Source organism: Tupaia chinensis, unplaced genomic scaffold, assembly GCF_000334495.1.
Source record: "Tupaia chinensis unplaced genomic scaffold, TupChi_1.0 Scaffold000255_1, whole genome shotgun sequence".
NCBI classification, from domain to species: Eukaryota; Metazoa; Chordata; class Mammalia; order Scandentia; family Tupaiidae; genus Tupaia; species Tupaia belangeri.
In genome coordinates this window covers 1,612,927-1,636,125 of record NW_006159735.1, presented here as the reverse complement: position 1 = coordinate 1,636,125, position 23,199 = coordinate 1,612,927, and the positions used below count along the sequence as shown (strand labels likewise).

The window sequence follows — 23,199 nt, the reverse complement described above, 5'->3', positions numbered from 1 at the left end:
TTTCTAATTTTCAGCTGAGGGATGCTCAACCTGTATTTTAAAAATGTGATTATAGGGGCCAGCAGTTGGCGTGGTGTTTAGGGTGCTGGACTCACGCATGGCTGAGCACGATTCAAGTCCTAGACCTGGTGGCTTGCTTTCTCACACTTCCTCTCTCCCTCTCTGTCTCTCTCTGGTCAAACTGAAGAATAATAAATACATTGAATAAATGATAATATAATTTAAAAAATAAAATAAAAATGTGATTATATCAGTCTATAACTATGTTATTATACAGTTTTAAGTATATAATGTTATGTAGTATGTTTATATCCATAGACCCCTTGCCACATACACACATGCACGTGCATAGAATGCCACTCCAAATAAGGTAGCTTGGTTTGGAGATCAGAGAGCTAAAAACACATCAATATATGATCGATAGATACTGTGATACAGATAGATAATGTGTTGCTAAGGGGTATCTAGCTATACACGGGGGCTTCAGAAGGTTCATGGGAAATGGAATTGCAGTACAAGTTTATTTTGGTGCAAAAAATTTTTGAAATCCATGCATAGTTTTTTTCTCATGATATGCATTTCCATGAGCTTTTTGGATCTCTATATGTGTATGCATAAATATATGTCAGAATAGTAACACTTATTTCTAGGTTTATGATAACTTTTATTTATGCCTTTCTTCCTCTCAATCTTTTGCAATGATTGCTTTATATGCAAGGGGGAAAATATAGCCATTTCAAAAAGACATAATGTATGTGTGGGCAAATACCTCTAAGAGGGGAACATCCCTTTTAGCCACTGAAGAGTCCCAGAGTAAGCAAAAAAGTCCAACTGCATCACATAAAATTAGGGTAACCGTATAATTTATCATCTAAACCAAGATACTTTTTGAGTATGAAAGGGGAAGCTATTAATAATTTTGCTGGGACAACCAGCATAATCCAGAACTCCCTAGGCAAACCCAGCCACGCAGTCAGCCTATTTAGAATGAAACTTTGTTAAGCCCATCTCTGAAAGGGACCCAGTGCTGGAGTGTTGGAAGGTAACCCACGATTGGAGACGCCCCCCTTTCATCAGTACAGCGAGGTACAGTCCCTACGCATGCCCAGACAGTTCAAGAATCTGGACAAGTTCATCTTTCTCACCTCATTGGCTCATCTCGACAGAGCCTTAATCTTAGTGATTTGTTCTTGATAAGTTTTAGGAAATTGTTATCTCTGTGACTCAAGCTCTTACTTAAGATGGTCACTGTCCCCAGCCTTCCACACCAGGTCACTCTGCCTACGGGCTATTTATATCCTCCCAACCTTTCACAGCCCAGCTCAAGTTTCTCCTCTCTCCCAAGTCTCTGCTAACCCTCCTTCCGCTTATTTGTTAGAGGGCATGTGTGCTATATCATATATATATATATATATATATATATATAGAGAGAGAGAGAGAGAGAGAGAGAGAGAGAGAGTAAAAGAACACCCAAGGGGGATGGCCACACTACAATCCCTTCAGCTTATTTTCCTATCAGGATTTTGGGCATGCATGCACACATCCTGGTGCGCTTTTCAAGCCACCAGATCCAGGACTCGAACTACTCATGTGGGACCCAGCTTGAACTGCACAGTCACCCAAGTGATACCCACCATGCCATAGGCTGGCCCTAATGGGGCATTATTACCTGCAAATCAGATCTGTGCCTCTCACGGTTACCTTGTTCCCTACTGACTGCACCTCCACCTCCCTCAAACCCCACTGTACACTCCTCCTGAGAAGCACCTCCTCTCATCTACAGCATGGTGCACTTGGCACGAGGCCAGGCAGGGTCTGTCTGCCAACTTGTTATCTGATTATAAAGTGGAGGGTGTATTCCTGTGTATGCTTCACCTCCAACCTGAACTGGGCTACTTACTAGGCATCAGGAGACAATTTCTTAATTAGCCAAATTCCCTGAATGCCAAGTACTGGCATAAGTGAGCAAATAAAAGCCTACTCAAATGAAGCCATTGGTGAGGCCTCTCTCCGGCTCAGACACCATAAATGACACGCACTGAAGACGCAGAACAAAGATGCAGGACAACTCTGTGGGAGTGCAGTGTCCCATGTGGTAAGACGGTTGTAGAGGTCCGAAGGAGAAAAGCCTCGCAGGCTATGTTAGCACTAGCACAACAGTCGTCCTCATCTTACACCATCTCACTCGTATTGTGACCCTCCCTGCAGAGGGCCAACATGGAGCTCATCGACCCATCAATTCTCCGACATCTGCCTGCACCCTCCTAAGAGCCCAGCACCTGCCTACTTGGCATTGATCACAACTAAGCAAAACACATTGCTAAATCAACCACGGGTCAATCTATAATTGAAACGACACTCTTTGCACCTCCCCGCTGCCAAACTTATTAAACTGATATACATGTCAATGTCTCTTTCTTCAAGCCCAACTTAGGATGACTTAAGCCTTAAATGAAGTGTGAACAACCAAAGGCCAATGTTATTTATTTCATGACCCAAGGCTCTGTGTTTCTCATATACAAAAGATTTCTCAGGAAATCTGCCAACTCACATGCATTACTTGTAACCTGCATCACTCTGCAAAACTAATGCTCAGTGACACACGCGGTCAGCAAGGCAGGGCGACTTCTGTGCAAGCAAAAGTAAAACTCCAGTTGAAATGGGAGCCATGAATAGCACCATTCTTTTCATTTTTTTTTTTTAAGAGACTTTTTGTTATGTGGGGTATGTCTGCTTGCTGCAGAGACAGAGAGGCAGAAAGTGAGAAATCATACCCTAGAGGATATGGGGGTATGGTCACAATGCAGTTCTTTCTCCTCTAGGGATTTTTGGGCATGCACGCCCACCTGCCTGACATTAGTTTCAAGCCAATGAGTCTGGACTCGAACTGCAGTCAGTCACGTGGAAGTCCAGTATCTTAACCACAACACCAGCTGCTGTCCCCAGCACCATTTCTTTTTGCTAGCACATCTAGCACCTTAGAGCACATTAGACAAAGGTACCTTCTTTAGGAAACTATACTTTCATTTGTTAGAAAATGGTTCTTGTGGGGCCAGCAGATAGCGTAATTGTTAAGTCACTGGACTCCCATGTAGTTGACTGCAGTTCGAGTGCGGTTCAAGTCCCAGGCCCAGCAGCTTGAAATTCATGCTGGGTGCATGTGCGTGCATGCCCAAAATCCTGAGAGGAGAATGGACAAGGGATTGTGGCTTGGCCATTCCCCCTGGTGGGCGATTTCTTGCTTTCTGTCTGTCTCTGTCTCTCCAGCAAGTGCCTGCACCTGATAAAAAATCTCTCCCCATGCAAAAAAGAAGGAAGAAAGAAAAAAAAAAAGAAAATGGTTCTCATGTCCCAGATTTTGCCAGAACAAGCCACTTCACTGTCATATGCCAGGAAAAAAGGATCATAATAAATCGCTGGTGTCTACGATGTGTATAGTGATCTCTTAGAAATGACACAATTGTGCAGTATACAGCCTACACTGCCATACTAACCAGGGGTTTGGTAACTGGAATTTAAGAAACCAGTGGGCAGGAACCATCCTTATTTTAGTTCCTTTCTGATCCTCAATATCATCATCTATAATTGGGAATATTAAGAGCTATCAGCATCAGTGACTTAACACTGATTGGCCTTCCCACTAAAGTAGAAAAGTAATGATCTGTACCCGATTCGGACAGTAAGAAAGAAGACCAGGTTCCTTGATTATCACATAATAACCACACCCATAGATAGAGAGCTTACATTCTCTTCAATTCTACAAATATTCACTATTCACCCCATAACATAATTTGAGTCTTCAAATACTGAAAGTGAAAGACATGTTTGTTTGTTTGTTCATTTTAAATAACAGTGATGGGTCTCACAGCCCCCACCATATTCTCTTGCTAGAGTTTGGTATGATCAAAGACACCTCCAATGGCAAAGTATAATAGTTGATGAGGGTTAGGCATTCATTATCTGGAAAGGAAAAAGAAAGCCTGAAATGAGTTGGCTACATCAGGGTTTCTCAGTCCCAACACTATCATGCTGGGCTGGATAAATCTGTTGTGGGGAGCTGGCCTGCATATTTTATGATAGAGTGTTTAGCAGCATCCCTGGCTTCCACCCACTAGGTGTCGGTAGTACCCCCACCCCCGTGACAACCACAAATGTCTCCAGACATTACCAAATGTCCTCTGAGTAGAGGGGGCGGTCGTGCTGCCCACGGTTGAGAAACACTGGCCTACACAGAAAGCTAATGTCAAGGCCTGTGTATCGTTTTGGGGAAGTAATGAGCTGTCCAACCAAGACTTGGACTTTAAGTTCTGCTATACTGTTTTGCGACCTTAAAGGTTTTAGGCCTTTACTGCCTGTCATAAATAAAGCCCACTCTCTAGGGGGCCACTCCATGGCACAGTGGTAATACGTTGCTCAAGAGAATTCAGATCCTACATGGCGACCGCAGCACAAACGCGATGAGCACGTATACACATACTCCAGATCCAGCAGGCCAGAGAGCTGGAGGAAGGGGATTGCAGCATGACGGAGTCCAAGAAGGGTACCTGTCTCTCTGTCTCTGTCTGTTTCTCTGATGTGTGTGCTCATGCTCTATCAGGAATAAAGAAAAATATAAAACAAAAATCTAAGAAATAAACAAAACCTGGGGCCAGCAGGTGGCATGGTGGTTAAGGGTGCCGGAGTCCCACAGGGCCGACTACGGTTCGAGAGTTGGACCTGGCAGCTTGCTTTCTCCCTTTTTCTCTCTCTCACACACATTCTCTCTTCTCTGGTCGAATCGAAATAACTAAATGAATGAATAAAGTTAAATAAGATAATTATTTTAAAATAAAAAAAATAAATAAACAAAACCCAAACTCTGGCCTCTCATTTTCAGGATTTCCTCCTTTGGACGGTCTAGGAAGCAGGGCTGGGGAAAGGTCTCAGGAACTGGTGGCAGTTGCCCTCTCTGCTCACCTGGCACCTGGCCACCTCCTGAGTGCTAGCACTGCCATCTTCTCTTTGGTAATGGTGCTGTTAGCACACAGGGCTGGCGTGAGGTCAAGCCAGATACTTCTAAGCATCCTGCTGTGGCTCTCATGTGAGCCTAAGCCTGTAACTTAATTCCCACAGCACAGCGATCCGCGGCCAGACCATTGACTAGAAACTTGGGTGAAAGCAAAAGAAATGACAACACAGAAAACCTCATGACTGGATGCTGGGTTTGAATGACCCCAGTTATACCTCGGTGGTCCCCGACAGGTCCCCCAGCTAGACCCTGCCAGCCTGACTCCCAGACCACAGGGTCTACCTGAGGAGACTTGGGTCCTAGATGATAACATATTTATTTTTTGTTGTTGTTGGAGAGGATTTTTTTGCTATAGGGTGTGCGTGGTCACCAGAAAGACAGAGACAGAGAGACAGAAAGCGAGAAATCACCCCCCGGGGGAATGGCCATGCCGCAATCCCTTCTCCTCCTTTCTCCTCTTGGGATCTTGGGCATGCATGCACATGCGCCCGGCGTGAGTTTAATCCACCGGGTCCAGGACGTGAACCGAGGTCGACTACAGGGAGTTCAGCAACATAGCCATTATGCTAATTGCTGGTCCCAGTGATAACATATTTCCATCTCAGCTTCTTGTTTTTTTTTTTTTTTTTTTTTTTCGTTTTTGCCCCAGTTGAAATGCAGATTTCATGGTTTTCTAGTTATATGATTATCAGAGTCCCAACACATGGCTGAGATCCTATACTGAAACCAATAAACAAAAGCCTGAAATTCCTCTTTTCTTTCCTGTTCCTCTTGCTCCTTGGGGCCTTTTATCCCAGTCCTGTTTTTACTCGATCAGCATGTGAGGGGCAGGAAAGAGGCGGGCAAAGTTGTCTAACAAGGGAAGGTAGACGGCACACCTGCCGGCCAGATGCTGCGAGCTTTTATAAAAGGTAACAACGTATGTAACAAATTTCCCCCAAATTACAATCCTCAGAGAGAGTGGGTTAGAAAAATAAATTTAGAGAGAAGAGTGGCAGATGGGATAGATGGATTCAATTAAGGCAAAGAACATCAAACAATTCCGGGGCCGCCTCATTTTAATGGAACATGTCATTTTCTCCTCGTCGCCTCCAAGTTGCTCCCAACAACAGTCTAGGTAGGAAGTAGGGTGCCTCAGCCCCAGGAGGAGTTTAATAATCCCAAGTGAGAGAGCTAATATTCCCTCTCCTCTGCTTTTCAATAATGTGGGTGCAATAGCACATGAATCAGACTAAGTGAATGCGGGAAACATATTAGATGCTCTTTCTACAGAACAGGTGTTATTCAAATGAAATAGGTGTTTTCCATTGTCATCTCCGCAGAACAGGTTCTTTATTTGGTCTATGAAAGAGTCTCCTTTTTAATTAAACCAATCACGCTGTCATTTTCTTAAGAAAGATAATAAACCAATAAAAATATTTATATCCCTTTTATCTTTGTTAACGTTAATCATAAGAGGAAGAGAATGTTGTACCTTTGCTAGACAGTTTTATCATATAGACATTATAATAACACGCTGTACGTTACTGTGGTGCAGGTCACTTTATTCCTATTAAGAATGTACAGTAGTCCCCCCTTATCCGTAGGAGGTATGTTTCAAGACGCCTAGTGGATGCCTGAAACCATCAACTGGAAGTACCAAACCCTGTATATAGTGTACTATTTTCTAAGCTTATTTATTTATTTCTCCTGTGAGCAAGAGACATGCAGAGTAAGGGGGAGAGAGAGAGGGAGAAAGAGAGAAAGAGAGAGAGATTACACCCCCAAAAGAGTACTGAGACTACAATCCACTCCCAGTCTCAGCTAGCACTGGATCTTGGGCAAGTGCCTGCTTGGCATTCTCAGGGAGGTCTCCAGACTTGAACTGTGAACCTTCCCATGTGAGCATGCCTTGCAGAGTATTGCATTTTACCACTGAACCACCATCTGGCTCCTATATATTTTTTTCCCTTCATTGGATAATGAAGTCAACTATTAAGTGACTAACAGGTAGGTAGAACACACAGCATGGATATGCTGGACAATAGGATGGTTCATATCCAGGGCAAAAAAAGAGCTTGGTGGGGCAAGGTTTCATCATAAAACTTGGAACAGTGCACAATTTAAAACTTATGACTCATTTGGGAATAGCAGTTGGCATAACGGCTGTGTCACTGGACTCTTACGTAGCTGACCATGGTTCAAGTCCTGGGCCCGGTGGCTTAAACTCACACCGGGTACATGTGCGTGTGTGCCCAAGATCCCGAGAGGAGAATAGAGGAGAAGTAATTGCGGCGTGGCCATCCCCTCCTGGGCGGGTGTGTGTGTGTGTGTGTGTGTGTGTGTGTGTGATTTCTTGCTTTCAGTCTTTCTCTCTCCGTCTTTCTGGCAAGCGCATGCACCCTATAACAAAAACCTCTCCCCCCAAAAAAAAAACCCAAAAAAACAAAAAAACTTATGACTTGTTTATTTCTGGAATTTTCCATTTAATATTTTCACACCATGGCTGGTTGCAGGTAGCTGAAACTGTGGAGTGTGAAATGGGGACCACTGTTTAAGATCTCCTCTAACGGTATTTGTAATCACTCACTACAAAAGGGAATTCAAATCTGCAATAGATTTGCCACATACATAATTAATATATAATAATACATATGCACCATGCTGACCTGAATATTACTGCTATCTGACCTCACTTTTCATCCAAAGTCAAGTATAAAAGTCTAACAATTTGATGAGCAATGTTTTCTTTATTCTTTGGCTCCCAGCAATGCAATTTGATCGACACCCCATGTTATCCAATAAACTTTTAGATGGATGATAGTTTCACAAAGCTGGTATTTTTGTCTCTATGGTCAGCAGAAAAACTGTGAAAGCCTTAGAGCAGAAAGTATAATCGTCCTCCATACCTCTAACTCCAACAGTGAATGCATATTCCAGTTATCAATTAAATATTGCAATGGATCCAAAGTTGTCTTTTGTAGAGATGCTAAATCCCTTTTAGATTGCAGTCCCGTAGATTACTATGCTACAAAGTAACATCTCCCGGCTATAAGGGAATAAATTTTAGGCAGTCATAGCATCTTCACGGTCCTGCGCAATAATCCACACTTGACAGACTCAGCTGCGGAAATAGGGAACCACGGCTTCTGTGTAACTGCGGAACCCTGACCTCTTCTGATGATAAGCCACCTTTGATTTTTTTTTTGAGTGGTTCACATATAACGGCCCCCATGTGAGGAGGCAGAATTCTTGAAGCTTATGTCACTGACTTCCAGAAAGTAGACTCACTCAAGTGGCTACTGGCAGGATTCACCTCCTCACAGGCTGCTGGACTCAGGGTCTCAGTTCCTTGCTGGCTTTTGGCCAGAGGCTTCCCTTGGTTTCAGGGGGCAGCTCACAACATGACAATGGACTACTCTTAGAGAAAGAGGAGCAAGAGAGAGTAGGCAGACAGAAACCATGGTCTTTTTAATAACCCCACCTCAGAAGGTTAGCACATACAGCATGGCTATCCTGGATGAAAAGATGGTTCATGTCCAGGGTGGGGAAGCACTTGGTGGGGTGAGATTTCATCTGCTATCATGCAGGTCTTCTTTTTGCAATATTCTGTTTGCTAGAACCACGTCACTAGATCCAGCCCACTATAAAAAGGAAGGGAATCACACATGGGCCTGAGTACTAGGAAGTAGGGATCATTGGGGGACATCTCAGAGCCACCTACCTACACCTTCCTTGTGTGTACAGTCATGAAGAAATACAAACACCAAAATAGATCATCAATAGAGGAGAAACGAGGAAAGCAGGGAGGGAAGGGAAAATATTTCAGCAGCTAACGACTTATGCCTCTAAGCGCTCTCTTACTCTCCCTCCCGATCCTGCCAAATGACATCCTCTCTGATAGGTACTTTCTGCAGTCTCTCACCTGTCTTCTCTGCTCTACCTGTAAGACGCCAAAGGTCATGCTTCATCTCTTTCCACCATGAACCCTGAAACGTTACCTTTTTCTACCCAGCCTCTAATCCAACATGTCCTGGACACCTCAGCCAGAGTTAATCTTTCTGTCACACTCGCCTTATCTTTATGGTGGAGAAAGTGCATCTTCAGTGGCTGCCCAGTGTCACACAAAAGCCAGGATCTTTAGGTTGCCATTCAGTGTCTTCCATAATTTCACCCAGACCTAGTTATGAGTTACCCAAACTCATCACCCGAACTCCCGGTCACAACTCACCATCCCAGGTAAACCACACACGACACCTACACACACCATGCCGATGCTCCGCCCGAAGCCTCTGTCACATCACCCGTCCCTTCCTTTGGCAAGGCCAGTCTTCATTTTACCACTGTAAATCCTTCCTCATTTCCTAGATGCAGAGCAGGTGCCATCTTCTCTGTGATCTATTTTCTTTCATTCTTTTTAAAAAGTTTATTTCCTCCATGACAAAGAGATAGAGACTGAGTGACAGGTACCTTAAACAGGGTCTCCGTTGTAATCTACCACCAGTCCCTGCCAGCCTGGATCACAGGTACCCACCCCAATGTGCACACGGAGGTGGGCCCATGTGGGTCCCACCACCCAGCTCCTCTGTGACACATTTTCTGATCGATCCTAAGTGGACTTCAGTTCTTTGTTGAATAGGCACAGCCTTGAGAGACCCCACCACTCTCAGATCATTGTGCACAAGGCGTGTTCTCCTCAGGAGTCCATTCCTTTCATACATTCCTTCTTGCAGAGACCACCGGTCTGCATCTCTGAGGACTGGGATGTGTCATCTTTCTCTCCTGAGGGCCGCTGCTCCAGGCATGCATTGTTGGAAAGGTGGATGGAGGGAGGGATGGGTGGAAGGCAGTGTCAGGTACAGGGTCTAGCATACTGTAAAAGGTAGATAAGGAATAAAATATTGATCATCCTCAATCCTTAAAATGGGAATTCTCCATCCCGCAGAACCTTAGCTATGTTAAGAATCCTTCCAAAAAGAGCAAAAGCGAATGAAATGTAGCTGGGTCTGACATAAACTAGCCAATTCACAACATCACAGCTGAAGACCAACCCTTAGCTCTTCCCTCCTGGCCTGTCCCAACGTTGGCTTTGAGGTACAGGGCGCCAAGGACAGGGACATTACCTAGCCGTCAGGGTAGAACTCGGTACAAAGCTGCTGCTGCTGCTGCTTCTTTTTCTTTATCTTCTTCTTCTTCTTCTTCTTCTTTTTTTCTTAAGAATTAGAGCCCTTGGCAGTGGTGTGAACTACTGTAAGGAGAAGCTGAGGAAAAAGAGGGAAATAGGTCCATTTTTTTTGGGGGGGGTCCATATATTTGAGGTAAACCTTAGTAAATAAACAGATTTAAAAAAAAAAGAAATAAGACTTTTTAAGGCCTTTGTTGCTTATGCCTCGGGACAGGGGAAGAAATCTGGATTAAATCAGCAAAAGTCTCCAATCCAGAGGAAATCCAGCGCTCCCTTTCTAGCGCGGTAGGGCAGTTAAATCTGGGGTGATTCTCCCGAGAATCAGACTGCTAGCCACAGCTGGCAAGCGCTAATCTGGACCACCGCCCTCGCACGGCAGGAGCTCCGGACACCGCTGAGAAGCGAGGCCGGCTAGCCTTCCAGGAGCCGTGAATTCACTCTGGCGCTCTGGTAGTCTGGAGCTAAGTCTACGCTGTGGTCCTCTGAGCGCCAGAGACATCCATCGCCAGGGAATCTGGCGGCGCTGGGATCCTGAGTTTTGAGTTTTGCATGCCCAGCAGCCCGAGATGGGAAGGAAACTCTTCTCGCCCCAAACTCACCTGCTCTTTTAGAATCACTTCCATCTACCCACTGGTTTCAGCTCACCGAGGCATCTGCAGAACCTGCACGGTCCAAGATCCAAGAGAGAGGAGAGAGGGTGAAGGGGTGGGGGTTTGGAGGCGGGGTCACTAGGGCCTCCTTTCTGGCTCGGGGTGGTCGTGTGTGTGGGTGGGTGCAATCTTACTCAGCTCCTCCCCACTAAGTCCCCAGAAATCCCACGGGGTGGCCTCACCGTAGGCAACAGGGATCTGGAGAGAGAGAGAGAGGGGCAGGCTGGAAAGGCTGCCTGCAAAAACTTTCGGTCCTCCAGCAGCAACTCCTCGGGAAAAGACCACCCCTCCTTCGGTCCGGGTCCTGCCTCTCTCCGCGTCCCCGCCCCGCACGCCCCGCCTCTCTGCTGCCCCTGGCGGCCGCGGACGCCGCAAGCCCAGCCGAGCCGGCTCCGGGCGCCCGAGCGCCGGCCCCTCCTCCCCTGCTCTCTCCTCCTCCTCCGCCTCCCTCCTCCCATCCCTCCCTCCCCCTTTCAGAACACTCAATGTCGGAACGTTCCGAAGATGACGTCGGAGCGTTCTCGAATCCCGTGTCTCTCGGCTGCTGCTGCCGAAGGAACAGGGAAAAAGCAACAAGAAGGAAGAGCAATGGCGACACTGGATCGCAAAGTGCCCAGTCCGGAGGCGTTTCTGGGCAACCCCTGGTCCTCCTGGATCGACGCCGCCAAATTACACTGCTCCGACAGTAAGAACCCCACCGCCTCCTCCTCCTTTTATTATCCTGTAACCTTTCCATTCACCTAGGGCCACTGGGAAAAAGTGTGTGTGTGAGAGAGAGAGTGGCCCCCGGTGTCCTCCATGCTTCTCCCTCTCTCTCTAAATAAATACACACAGACACAGATCATCAATGCACAGAGAGAGGCCCGGCTGCCAGGCTGGCTGTCTGTCTGTCTGTGCCCGGCTCCCCGTGGCAGCCCGCGGGGTGGGCTTTCGCAGCCCCACGGTGCTATCTGTTTAAAAGGCTACTCTGTTGCTGCTTGCATAGTTTTTTTGGTACCTATCTGGGCCAGGTAAATGGAAACCCGGACTTGGGAGAAAATGTTGCATTGTCAATTTTTGAAAGATTTTCATATACAGTCTTTATATCGATCTGTTTGCAAATAAACACTCTCCCTCCCCCCTTGACTTTGGCTCCCCCCCCCCTTTTTTCTTCTCTTTCTTATTTGCTTTTTCCCTTTTCTTTTTCATCTGCAGATGTAGATTTAGAAGAGGCTGGAAAAGAGGGTGGAAAAAGCAGGGAGGTTATGAGGCTTAATAAAGAAGGTAAGTGGAGCTACTGGCATTTTAGTGTTAGCATGTGTGGTAGAATCTTCACAGGATTTCAAATATAATGTGAATTGTTCTGCTGGGTACAGAGTGACTAAGGCTTGTCAAAAATCGAGCACGCCCAGGTGACTACTGCTTCGTGTTAACTTCTTTCAAAGTATAAATGCCACTGGGGGGTAGAGGGGGGGGGAGACTGTGGAAGGGAGAAGTTTACTGCACTTCAGTTGGAGTCCACGTTGCAACCTTCTAATGCATTTCTGCCATTCTCCTTTGGAGGAGCATCAGTGCCAAATGGTGGGGGTAGAAATCTCTGAAATGAGGGGTTCCCTTCCCAAGCATCCCAGCCTTCCTTGTGGGTGAATGCACAACTTAATGACCCCCCATGTAGCCAGTCATTCCAGGAGCTACTTGTCCACTGTCCACTGGAAACCACTGTACATGGCAAACGTTTGTGGCAAGTCGCATTCGCCCACTTTGCGTTTGGTCACAGATTGATGTGGTCCTCAGGGTGAGGGGCATCTGCATGTGCAGCCCCCCAGCTGCTCTTCCCTCTCTGTCTTCCCAGCGTGGAAATTCGGTACCTGAAATGGCACACAGTGAGTAGCTAGGTCATCCCAGACCAAGTCATGCAAGTGAAGCCCTGGCCTGCTGGAACTGGGCATTGAACACACATGGTCGTCATAAATAAATCATATCCTGTTCATGTTTGCAAGCCTACCATATGTAACTCTGGCCTATGGGCTTCGAATAGAGCCACTCTAGAGAGCACTTTCTGCTGAACAAATGGATGGGTTTGTTTGAATTGTGATTCACTAACCGATGACTTCTAAACACAACTGGCTGAAACTGAAGGTGGGGGAAGGCACAAGGGGGCAGAAGAGCCCATTAGCTTGTGCTCCCCCCCCCCTTTTTTCTTCTCTTTCTTATTTGCTTTTTCCCTTTTCTTTTTCATCTGCAGATGTAGATTTAGAAGAGGCTGGAAAAGAGGGTGGAAAAAGCAGGGAGGTTATGAGGCTTAATAAAGAAGGTAAGTGGAGCTACTGGCATTTTAGTGTTAGCATGTGTGGTAGAATCTTCACAGGATTTCAAATATAATGTGAATTGTTCTGCTGGGTACAGAGTGACTAAGGCTTGTCAAAAATCGAGCACGCCCAGGTGACTACTGCTTCGTGTTAACTTCTTTCAAAGTATAAATGCCACTGGGGGGTAGAGGGGGGGGAGACTGTGGAAGGGAGAAGTTTACTGCACTTCAGTTGGAGTCCACGTTGCAACCTTCTAATGCATTTCTGCCATTCTCCTTTGGAGGAGCATCAGTGCCAAATGGTGGGGGTAGAAATCTCTGAAATGAGGGGTTCCCTTCCCAAGCATCCCAGCCTTCCTTGTGGGTGAATGCACAACTTAATGACCCCCCATGTAGCCAGTCATTCCAGGAGCTACTTGTCCACTGTCCACTGGAAACCACTGTACATGGCAAACGTTTGTGGCAAGTCGCATTCGCCCACTTTGCGTTTGGTCACAGATTGATGTGGTCCTCAGGGTGAGGGGCATCTGCATGTGCAGCCCCCCAGCTGCTCTTCCCTCTCTGTCTTCCCAGCGTGGAAATTCGGTACCTGAAATGGCACACAGTGAGTAGCTAGGTCATCCCAGACCAAGTCATGCAAGTGAAGCCCTGGCCTGCTGGAACTGGGCATTGAACACACATGGTCGTCATAAATAAATCATATCCTGTTCATGTTTGCAAGCCTACCATATGTAACTCTGGCCTATGGGCTTCGAATAGAGCCACTCTAGAGAGCACTTTCTGCTGAACAAATGGATGGGTTTGTTTGAATTGTGATTCACTAACCGATGACTTCTAAACACAACTGGCTGAAACTGAAGGTGGGGGAAGGCACAAGGGGGCAGAAGAGGTTGGTGGGAGGTGTTAAAAGAGTTTAGATGTAACTAGGCCATAGGAGTGTTGCTCACCCAAAATGAATGGGAAAAGGCCGTTAGATTTCTGATCCTCTCCTGAAAGGAAATGTCTCCTGGAAGGCAGCTGAAATCTGGTTGGAAAGATGGAACTCAGTTTGTGGGTCAACACCCAAGAGTTGGTTTCTGTGCTCAGTCATATCCTGAGCATTCAGTAAAATGAATGCTGGTGCTTCAGAAAAAAATAACATGGAGATTAAAATGCATGTATGTGGGACCAGCAGATGGTGTAATGGTTACGTTGCAGGACTTCCATGTAGTCGACTGTGGTTCAAGTCCCAGACCCAGTGGCTTTAAACACACCGGGCATGTGTGCATGCGTGCCCGAGACCCCAAGAGGAGACTGGAGGGGAAGGGATTGCAGTGTGTCCATGCTCCCTGGGGGGTGATTTCTCACTTTCTGTCTCTTCGTCTGTCTCTCTGGTGAGCGCACATGCCCTATAGCAAAAATCTCTCTTAAAAAAAAAATCATGTATATTCCAGGACAGTTCTTGAGCGCAGTTTTTCTGCTAATTATGCACTTTGGGAACAAACATTATTCTAAAGATGTTTGCGTCTGAATATCTTAGCATGGTCTTGACGTGTGTCTTTCAGATGCAGGGAGAATGATGGCAAATGGACTTCTTACAAGTGGCAGCTTATTTGTGCTAAATGTCGGTGTATGTTGGCAATGGAAAGTATCTCTAGCAATTGTTCTTTTTCACAGACTCTTAAGGTCTTTTTTTTAAAAAAAATATTTTATTTAACTTTATTTACTTATTTATTTTAATTTGATAAGAAACAGATAAAGTGAGATAGAGAGAGAAGGAAAATGAGAACCCAGGTTCAGGCCCCCTCCCAGTGCCCTTAACCGCCATGCCACCTACCGGCCCCAGCAGACTCTTAAGGTCTTAAAAAGCTCATGAATCTCAGTTATCAGACCGCTGGCCAGGTTCCCACGAAAGGCAATGAAGTTATGAAAATCTTTAAAGTTGAGTAAGAGTGGTGGAGTGGGATAGGACTGGCACCTCTCAGGTCCAGGTGGTGCAGTGTCACAGTAATCCATGAAACTCAGTTCTTCCCCTACACCCTCCCGGCTTCTGTTTCAAAAGACTCTTGTTCTCAGATTCTCTTTGCCTTAGGAGAATTGAATTCTTTTAAGGAAAAATGAAAAGCACTCCTTTCCTCAGAAGTCCCAAGTGCTACATCCTGCTTATTATGTCCTTTGTCCTGTAAAGGTACAGAGATTTAGCTCCTAATGATATGCATTCATATCAAGGATACCCACTGCTCAGTGAAACACGCAGTTGCTGGCTTCACCAAAATAGCCATGTCCAGGCTGAGATGCCTTTGTTCACGGGCCTGGTGGAGCAGACTTGGGTGAGCAATCCCTGATGGTCTTTGTGGCATCTGCGCACGGTTTCTTTGAGGATAAATACCCATATACTAAGTACATATGCACCCATCGTGAGCAAAGACTGTGTGTCAGGGCGTTTGGTGCTTGGCTCTCCAGTGATGCTGGCTGCGTTAGCCTTACCGCAGGGCTCCTCGTGGGCGTTGTCGTGGGGGAGGTCTTAGGATGGATGCGTGTTTGTGGACAGGTCACTGCAGGACACAAAGTGGCCTGTGACTGTGCGTGGATCTACGTGTCTGAACATACATAGATGGACTTAGGCTATTGGCAATAAACAGGTCTTGAGAAGAAATTTACCACTAAAACGATAAACGAATGAAGTAACATTTCAGAATTCTGAGTGAGAAATGAAGGAATATGATTCAGATTTTGATATGAATTTTTTTGTGGTAGAGTATATATATAAAACACAAAATTTACCACGTTAACCATTTTTGGGAGCACAGTTCTGTAGCTGAAGTACATCAACAGTATTGTACAATCATCGTCATTATTCATTTCTCAATTTTTTGGTCATCTCAACCAGACACTCTGTACCCTTAAACAATAACTCCCCATTCAACCCACCTCCTCAGCTAGTGACCCATATTCTACTTTTTGTCTCTATGAAGTTGCATATTCTAGATACCTCATATAAATGGAGTCATGTAATATTGATCCTTTCGTGTCTAGCTTATTTCACTTAGCATAACATTTTCACTGTTTGTCCGTTTTTTTCTCCAATTGCCAGAGGGCATGTATACTTACCAGAGAGAGATAGACAGAGAGAGAAAGCTCCTCCCCAATGGAATGTGGTCATGCTGCAGTCCCATCTCCATTTGTTCATCCTTTCAAGATTTTGGGCACACATGCACACACACCTGGCATGCTTTTTAAGCCACTAGGACCAGGATTCTAACTACGATCAGCTGTGTGGGATCTTGTTCCCTTACCGCCCCATCCATGTTGTAAGTTGTATCAATACTCCATTCCTTTTTAAGGATAAATAATATCCCACTATGTGCATGGGGAGGGTGTACCACATTTTGTTTATCCACTCATCTGTTGATAGATGTTTGGATTATTTTCAGTTTGTGAATAATGCTTCTACGAACTTCATTGTGATGTATGTGTGTGTGTATGTGTGTGTATGTACTTTTTTTTTTTTTTTTTTTGGATAGAGAGATTCTTGCTACAGGGCACATGTTCTTGCTCTGTTTATCCACTCATCTGTTGATAGATGTTTGGATTATTTTCAGTTTGTGAATAATGCTTCTACGAACTTCATTGTGATGTATGTGTGTGTGTATGTGTGTGTATGTACTTTTTTTTTTTTTTTTTTTGGAGAGATTCTTGCTACAGGGCACATGTACTTGCTAGAGAGACAGAAGGATAGAAAGTGAGAAATCACACCCCATGGGGGATAGCCATACTACAATCCCTTCTCCTTCATTCTCCTCTTGGGATTTTGGGCACGCACACACACACACACCTGGCATGAGTTTCAAGCCTCTGGGTCTGGGATTTTGACTATGATCGGCCACGTGGGAGTCCAGTGACATAACCATTATGTCATCTGCTGGTCCCATAATATATTTTTTATAGACTAAGCTCAGGGAAGGAAGTTAGGCTGGAAATGCAATGGAATCATTTTGCTTTCTGCCTCTATCCGGCCACAGCATCAGAAGACTTGCAGACTTGTTGAATAACCTACTTGTTGCAGTATAGTTCCTTTCCTGTCCTTCGTCCCTTCAACTTTCTCTGCTTCAGTTCTTCATCCACGTCAAGTGTGATGAGCGCTTTAAGTTTCTTTGATAAAGTCTTCACATCAATGTGTAGTTTCATCCAAAATTGGCTAAAATTCTGGTCAAGAAGAATTTGCTGAGTACTTTTCAACCTCGTGAGTCACCCCCTGGTTCAGAAGCTGTTGTTAATTCCACGCTTAGATGTGGTTAGATGCAGTTCTATCCAGGACAGCCTGACAGGGTGAAAGGAGCAGGACCCAGGGGTCCGAGTCAGCTTCTCCAGTTTTGATATGTCCTTGGGGTCCGAGTCAGCTTCCCCAGTTCTGATATGTCCTTGGGGTCCGAGTCAGCTTCCCCAGTTCTGATATGTCCTTGGGGTCCGAGTCAGCTTCCCCAGTTCTGATATGTCCTTGGGCATGCCATTTCCCTTTTCTGGGTCTGTTCTCTGGTCTATAAAATAAGGGGATGGGATTGAATGTCCTCTAAGATCCCTTTTAGACCTCGACTCCTAAACTTCTCTGTTGTATGAACCTACCTTTGAGATATAGTTACACCAGACAAACTGTTAAAAAAAAAAAGAAAAAACTTAGGGCTGAGTTAGGGAGCCAGATTCCATATGACCAAGTGTGTGGTTTGAGTCCTGGATTCACTTGAAAAACATGAGCATGTGTGCATGTATGCCCAGAATCTTGAAAGGCTGGCGTAATGGAAGAGAAGGGATTGTGGTGTGACCATTGTCTTACTGGGGAATATTTTCTTCCTCTCTTCTCAACCTCTCTCTGGCAAGCGTATGCACCCTTTGGCAAATAAAAGGGAAGGAAAGAAAGAAAGGAAGGTGGAAGGGAGGGAGGAAGAAAGGGAAAGAAAAAAAATGAAACATAAAAAAACAAGGGTTCATGTTAAAAATATCTTAAACTGTTCAATATTAAAAATAACTGTTATTTTTTCCATTTATAACTTCTTGGTGACAAAAATCACTGCATCTCACAGGAGCATATTCTGATGCAAATAGTTTATGAAAGGTATGTGGCCTTCAGCACTCTGAGGAAGAGGAGGGTCTGAGTCCAGATCCAGGGTATTGTTTTCCTCCTAGTGGGGAGTGAGTTGACCTCAGTAAGCCCAGAGAAATCAAGCGTTCAAATTTCCTAAGAGGAAGGGAGTCCAGAAACCATAGTAACCTAATCTAAGATGTAAAATGTGAGGACCAGCAGTTAGCGTAATGGCTGTATCGCTGGACTCCCATATAGTCGACCGCGATTCTAGTCCCGGACCCGGTGACTTAAACTCATGCCGGGCGTATGTGCGTGCGTGCCCAAGATCCTGAGAGGAGAATGGAGGAGAAGGGATTGCGGCATGGCTATCTCCCCTGGGGGGTGATTTCTCGCTTTCTCTCTGTCTCTCTGTCTTTCTGGCAAGCACACGGGCCCTATAGCAAAAACCTCTCAAAAAAAAAAAGTGTATATCAGAATATTCCAAAGAAGACTGTTCTCCTATCCTTTTAAAATAATTTCTTCTTGTGAGCTGGTAAATTTCTCTGAAGACTTTTGCGAGCTAACTGGGAAAAAGTTCTCAGGGATTTAGAAAGATGTTCCCCTTTTCTGTTGACTCACCTGAACTTTTTCTAAAGAATACAGATTCATAGATAAGGAGGAGAATTCATATGGCTCCTAAGTGTCCTTAACTGTAAGACAGAGGTAATAACAGGGTTGTCGTGAGAATTAAGTGAGATTATACAAAAGGGCTTAGCACATAGTAAGTGCTTAATGAACGCTTGAAAACATTATTATTGCAATTAACTAGGGTTTTTAATCCAGGATGAAGGGAAAAGATATACTGTATCAGAAGCTTCCTTTTGAGGGTAAACCATTGCATCATCATTTTATAAAACTTATTTAAAAAATTGTTTCTCTGGGTATTGATGTCTTTAATGTGATACACTTAATAAATGCCCTTTTTTTTTTTTTTGAGAGTTTTTTGCTATAGGGCGCATGCGCTCGCCAGACAGACAGAGACAGACAGAGAGACAGAAAGCGAGAAATCACCTCCCAGGGGAGATGGCCACGCCACAATCCCTTCTCTTCTGTTCTCCTCTCGGGATCTTGGGCACGCACACACACGTGCCCGGTGTGAGTTTTAAGCCACCGGGTCCAGGATGCAAACTGCGGTTGGCTACATGGGAGTCCGGCGACATAGCCATTACGTTAACTGCTGGTCCCATTAAGTGCCCTTTGGTAAGTTCTATCAAAAGCTAAAGAAAACTACTTAGGCATTTTATGGCTCATAGCTAAAAGAGTTTATACAAAGTAATTTTGGGGTGACTGGGATGCCTCAAAACCATTTTAAGAAGTGATTATAAGTTGTTTGACTTTATCACTGAGAAAAGGAAATCCTCAGTAGACGTTTATTGGAGCCTTTTGGAAGCCGACCCTCGTCGCTTTGGGCACTTGTCTGTAAATTAATGTTTCCAGGTGTTTCACGTTGGTGTAGGGCCACTTCTGGAGTGCCCTTTGGAAAACGATGCAGCCAGCAAGATCTTGCTGTGACTGGATGTTTGCTGATCTCTCGAGGTGCTGGCGGAGTTGGGCTGGAGCATAGGATGAAGCAGGGAACGTGGGAACATGTTCACATCAGGTTTAGGAGTCTTGCAGTTATGGCTGGAGGGGACCGTGTTGGAGGAAAAGATGACAACAGACCCAGTAAGAATGAAGTGTTCTCAGAATCCAAGCCAGGGAAGCCAGCGACAGGCCGTGCAGATTTATGGGAAACTGCGGATGGCTTGCCTTTATCATTACACAGACTACTCTGTTATCTATGTAAATAAGAGATAGGAAGACAGAAGTCCGCAGATGACACAGATAAACCTCATTTTCGCCATTAATTTCAACTTCGTTTTCCATTAAGCCTACCTTCCTCCCCTTTTGCTAACAAGCGGCAACATTTGTTCACTTTGGCATCTCATTACCATCTTTCTTCTCTTGCCCAGGGTTTGGGATAGAAGGACAGGAGAGATGGAACGGCTTAAAGGTGGTAGGGAGGAGAGGTGAAAACTAGGAGAAGCAAGGGCTTGGAGAATTAATAAGCTTTGCAATTGCCTTCAACTCATGGGGGAGGGGGCATGGCCAGCACAGCAAAGCTAAGACTGCCATCATCTCATTTGGAAAACACAAAGCTTCTAAAATGAGTGTCTCATTTTACGTCCAAGTACTTCCATGTGCCTGGGTTCTCATGTGGAGAAACGGTGGCTCAAGCCTCTTTCAAAATAGGAAGTTCAGGGGCTTGCTTTGAAATGCTGCAAGTGGTATTATTGCCTTTGAAACAAAAGTTATACTGTGTCAGGGTCTCATTGTATGTCATTCTAAGAGAGTTTTTTTGTTTTTGTTCCCCCACCACCACCACCACCACAATATAGAAAGTGGTACATGCACACTTTCATTTAAAAGCTATTGTTTAAAAATTTGCTAGAATGTGTGCTGACCAGAGAGTGGGAGGGGAGAAAGAGAGCACCCCTATCCCCCCAGTGGGGCATTGTCACCCCACAGTCCCTTTTCCATTTCTCCATCCTTTTGGGATTTGGGGCACGCATGTACATGTGCCCAGTTTGTTTTTCCAAGCTACTGGGGCTGGGATTCAAACCAATATTAGCTATGTGGGATCTGGCTCCTTTAACTTCTAGGCTATGGAGCCAGCCCTAAAAAGCTACTTATTTTTTTAAAAATAATATCCACAAGTTACAAAATTCAAGAGGCTATACAGTGAAAAGTGAGTCTCCCTCCTACCCTGGGCCTGGTGTTTATGTGTCTTCCAAAGGTATTCTGTGTGCGTTCAAGTAAATACATACGTGCTTTGTCTTCTCCTGTCCCCACATGAGTGATGGAAAGCCGTAAGCGTTGCCTAGTGTCTTGCCGTGTCCATTATCTTAGAGAGTGGTCCATTTCAGTTCCCAGGGATCTGCCACATTCTCTTTTAGGTGCCTGCATAGTGGGAAGATAACTTAAGCCTCCGGGTGTCTTGCTCAGTATTCAGTCTGCCTTATTGCTTTCTCAGCCTCTTTCCCACTCTTGATGCAGAGGGAGCTCTCCCAGTGTGCCCACACGAGGCTAGGCACTGAGGGAGCTGCAGTGAGGGAGCACGGCCTCTGCCCTCAGATCCCTCCCTCTCCAGCAAAGGCAGGCATTACAGTCATGGCTTGGGGCCAGCAGATGATGTGGTGGCCAAGGTACTGGACCTCCCTATGGCTGACCACAGCTTGGGTCCCAGACCCTGGCTTGAAAATCATGCTGAGCACTGTGCATGTATACCCAAAATCCCAAGAGGAGAATGGAAGAGGAAGGACTCCAGCATGGCCATCAACCTGGGGAGTGATTTCTCACTTTCCCTCTCTGTCTCTCTCTCTCGCTCTCTCCTTCTCCAGTGAGCATATGCACACCATGGCAAAAACCTAAAAAAAAAAAAAAAAAGGGGGGGAAAGGAAAAAAAGTCATGATGGAGCCAGGTGGTGGTACAGTGATAAAAGGTGTCTCTCTGTGAAGCAAACCCCATGAAAGGTTCCAGATTCATATCTGGAGACCTCCCTGAGCATACATTACCTGTCCATGCTTCAGCTAAGGCTGGGAGTGAATTGCAGAGTTAAGCCCCTGTTGAGGATACTGTCTCTCTGTCTCTCTCTCTCTCTCCCTGTCTTTCTCTTTCATAGGAGAAGTGAATAAATAAGCCTAAACACAAATTAAAACATCATGACAATTGTGATGAGTGCTCTGAAAGGGCATGTTGGGGTGCTGCTGGAGACGATGGCAGGGGGACCTCATTAGGGTTAGGGGCTCAGTGAACGTCTCCCTGGAGAAATTTTATTTAAGCAAAAACCTGGAGGATGAATGGAAGTTGTCTGCAGGTAGAGCTGTGCAGAATGGAGTTAGAACATGCCTGAAGGCCCAAAGTGTGGGGGAATATAGAATGTTCTAGATGCTCAAATCCAATTGCTGGGGTAAGAGAACCGAGCAGAGAGCACTGCTGACTTTTTGACCCTGTGGCTTCTTTGTGGTGAGGGATCGTCCTGGGCACTGTGAGATGTTTAGCAGCATCCTTGGCCTCTACCTGCAGTCGGCAGTAGTGCCTCTCTCCCTGCCTCCATGTCTAGACAACCAGAAATGTCTCCAGACATTGCTCCATGTCCCCTGAGGGGCACAGACACCCTGGTAGAGAACCAGTGGTAAAAGGTGAGGCTGTGTAGGAAAACAAGACAAAGAGACGAAGAGCTTCTCGGAAATACTCTGCTAATGTCTGCTCTGGCTCAGGCCCATGGCCCATGGAAGTCAGCTGGAGTGAGTTCTGAGCAGCCTGGTGTGAATACCGACTCTTCCCTGCACAGGGCTACACCTGGGGTGTCTAAAGAGAGAGATTTGCTCCCTCCAGGAACTCCTCTCCAAAGGCTTCCAAGGTGCCTTCTCACCCCTGTGATTCCATTCTGCAGTCAGCGTTACAAGAGTGAGACGCTGGCGCTAGTTCTGGGTGGCCCAACCTTCCCTGCTGCAGGTAGAGAAGACCCCAAAGCATCAGCTCTGATCATGATGGCATTTACTATGTGGGAGGCCCTGATGTAAAAACACTGTGACGAGGCATTGAGGATATCAGTTTAGGTTTAAAGTCAGGCTAGGGTTACAACTGGCCTCTTCTGCCGTTGGATTTTCCATGGGATCAGTCTGAAGTGGGAATGCTCATTCGGGGGAACCAAGTGGCCAGTTCTTAGAGTCGGTGTTAAGGATTGCAGAAGAGAGGTCTTGGGAAGGGGGTTCCCGACGGCTCCTGTAGTAAGTGGCCTGGGGCATCATGGAGGACAGCGAGGCCACGTTGAGTTTCTCGGCCAGCGGTCCGCCGGGGCCTGCTGTCTCTGTTGCAGAGCCGACGTCCGCTCCTGCGTGTTGTCTGCGCAGGCTGTGTTTAAATCCTTCGCGCTGACCTTTCATCGATGACGTCTGGTTTCACTCATGGCGGTAGCCGATAGGTGACCCAGCGCCCCCCCTGCCCCA

The 23,199-nt window shown here is 45.8% G+C and overlaps 2 protein-coding genes and 1 long non-coding RNA gene across 4 annotated transcripts in view; 2 read left to right on the top strand and 1 right to left on the bottom strand.

Annotated features, from left to right (window-relative positions):
• Positions 1–7,432: 7,432 nt before the first annotated feature.
• LOC102491440 (uncharacterized) lies at positions 7,433–11,154 on the bottom strand. Its single transcript, XR_334643.2, has 4 exons — positions 11,005–11,154; positions 10,772–10,834; positions 10,111–10,248; positions 7,433–9,860 (listed from the first exon to the last, which is right to left on the bottom strand). It is a non-coding gene; the product is annotated as an uncharacterized LOC102491440 (long non-coding RNA).
• Positions 11,155–11,304: 150 nt separating this feature from the next.
• LOC114004480 (ataxin-7-like protein 1) lies at positions 11,305–12,166 on the top strand. The gene is made up of 2 exons (XM_027772128.1): positions 11,305–11,507; positions 12,017–12,166. Exons 1-2 carry the CDS (start codon positions 11,327–11,329, stop codon positions 12,151–12,153), a joined length of 318 nt encoding a protein of 105 aa, XP_027627929.1. The 5' UTR covers positions 11,305–11,326; the 3' UTR covers positions 12,154–12,166.
• An 880-nt stretch (positions 12,167–13,046) lies between these two features.
• LOC102495698 (ataxin-7-like protein 1) overlaps positions 13,047–23,199 on the top strand; it is a 125,579-nt gene continuing 115,426 nt past the window's right edge. Inside the window, exon 1 of one of the 2 annotated variants that reach the window (XR_003549496.1) lies at positions 13,047–13,115. Coding sequence is in view for 1 of the 2 variants with exons in the window: in XM_027772127.1 (XP_027627928.1) it covers positions 13,097–13,115 (19 nt within the window). In the remaining variant the exon portion in view is untranslated. The remainder of the gene's footprint in view (positions 13,116–23,199) is intronic. The other variant, XM_027772127.1, reaches the window with a different exon arrangement.

Bases quoted from the DNA above. Each gene is read 5' to 3' on its own strand.
- LOC114004480 (XM_027772128.1), top strand. From the start codon at position 11,327: ATGACGTCGGAGCGTTCTCGAATCCCGTGTCTCTCGGCTGCTGCTGCC. The intron at 11,508-12,016 runs GTAAGAACCCCA...TTTCATCTGCAG, and splicing joins CAAATTACACTGCTCCGACA to ATGTAGATTTAGAAGAGGCT.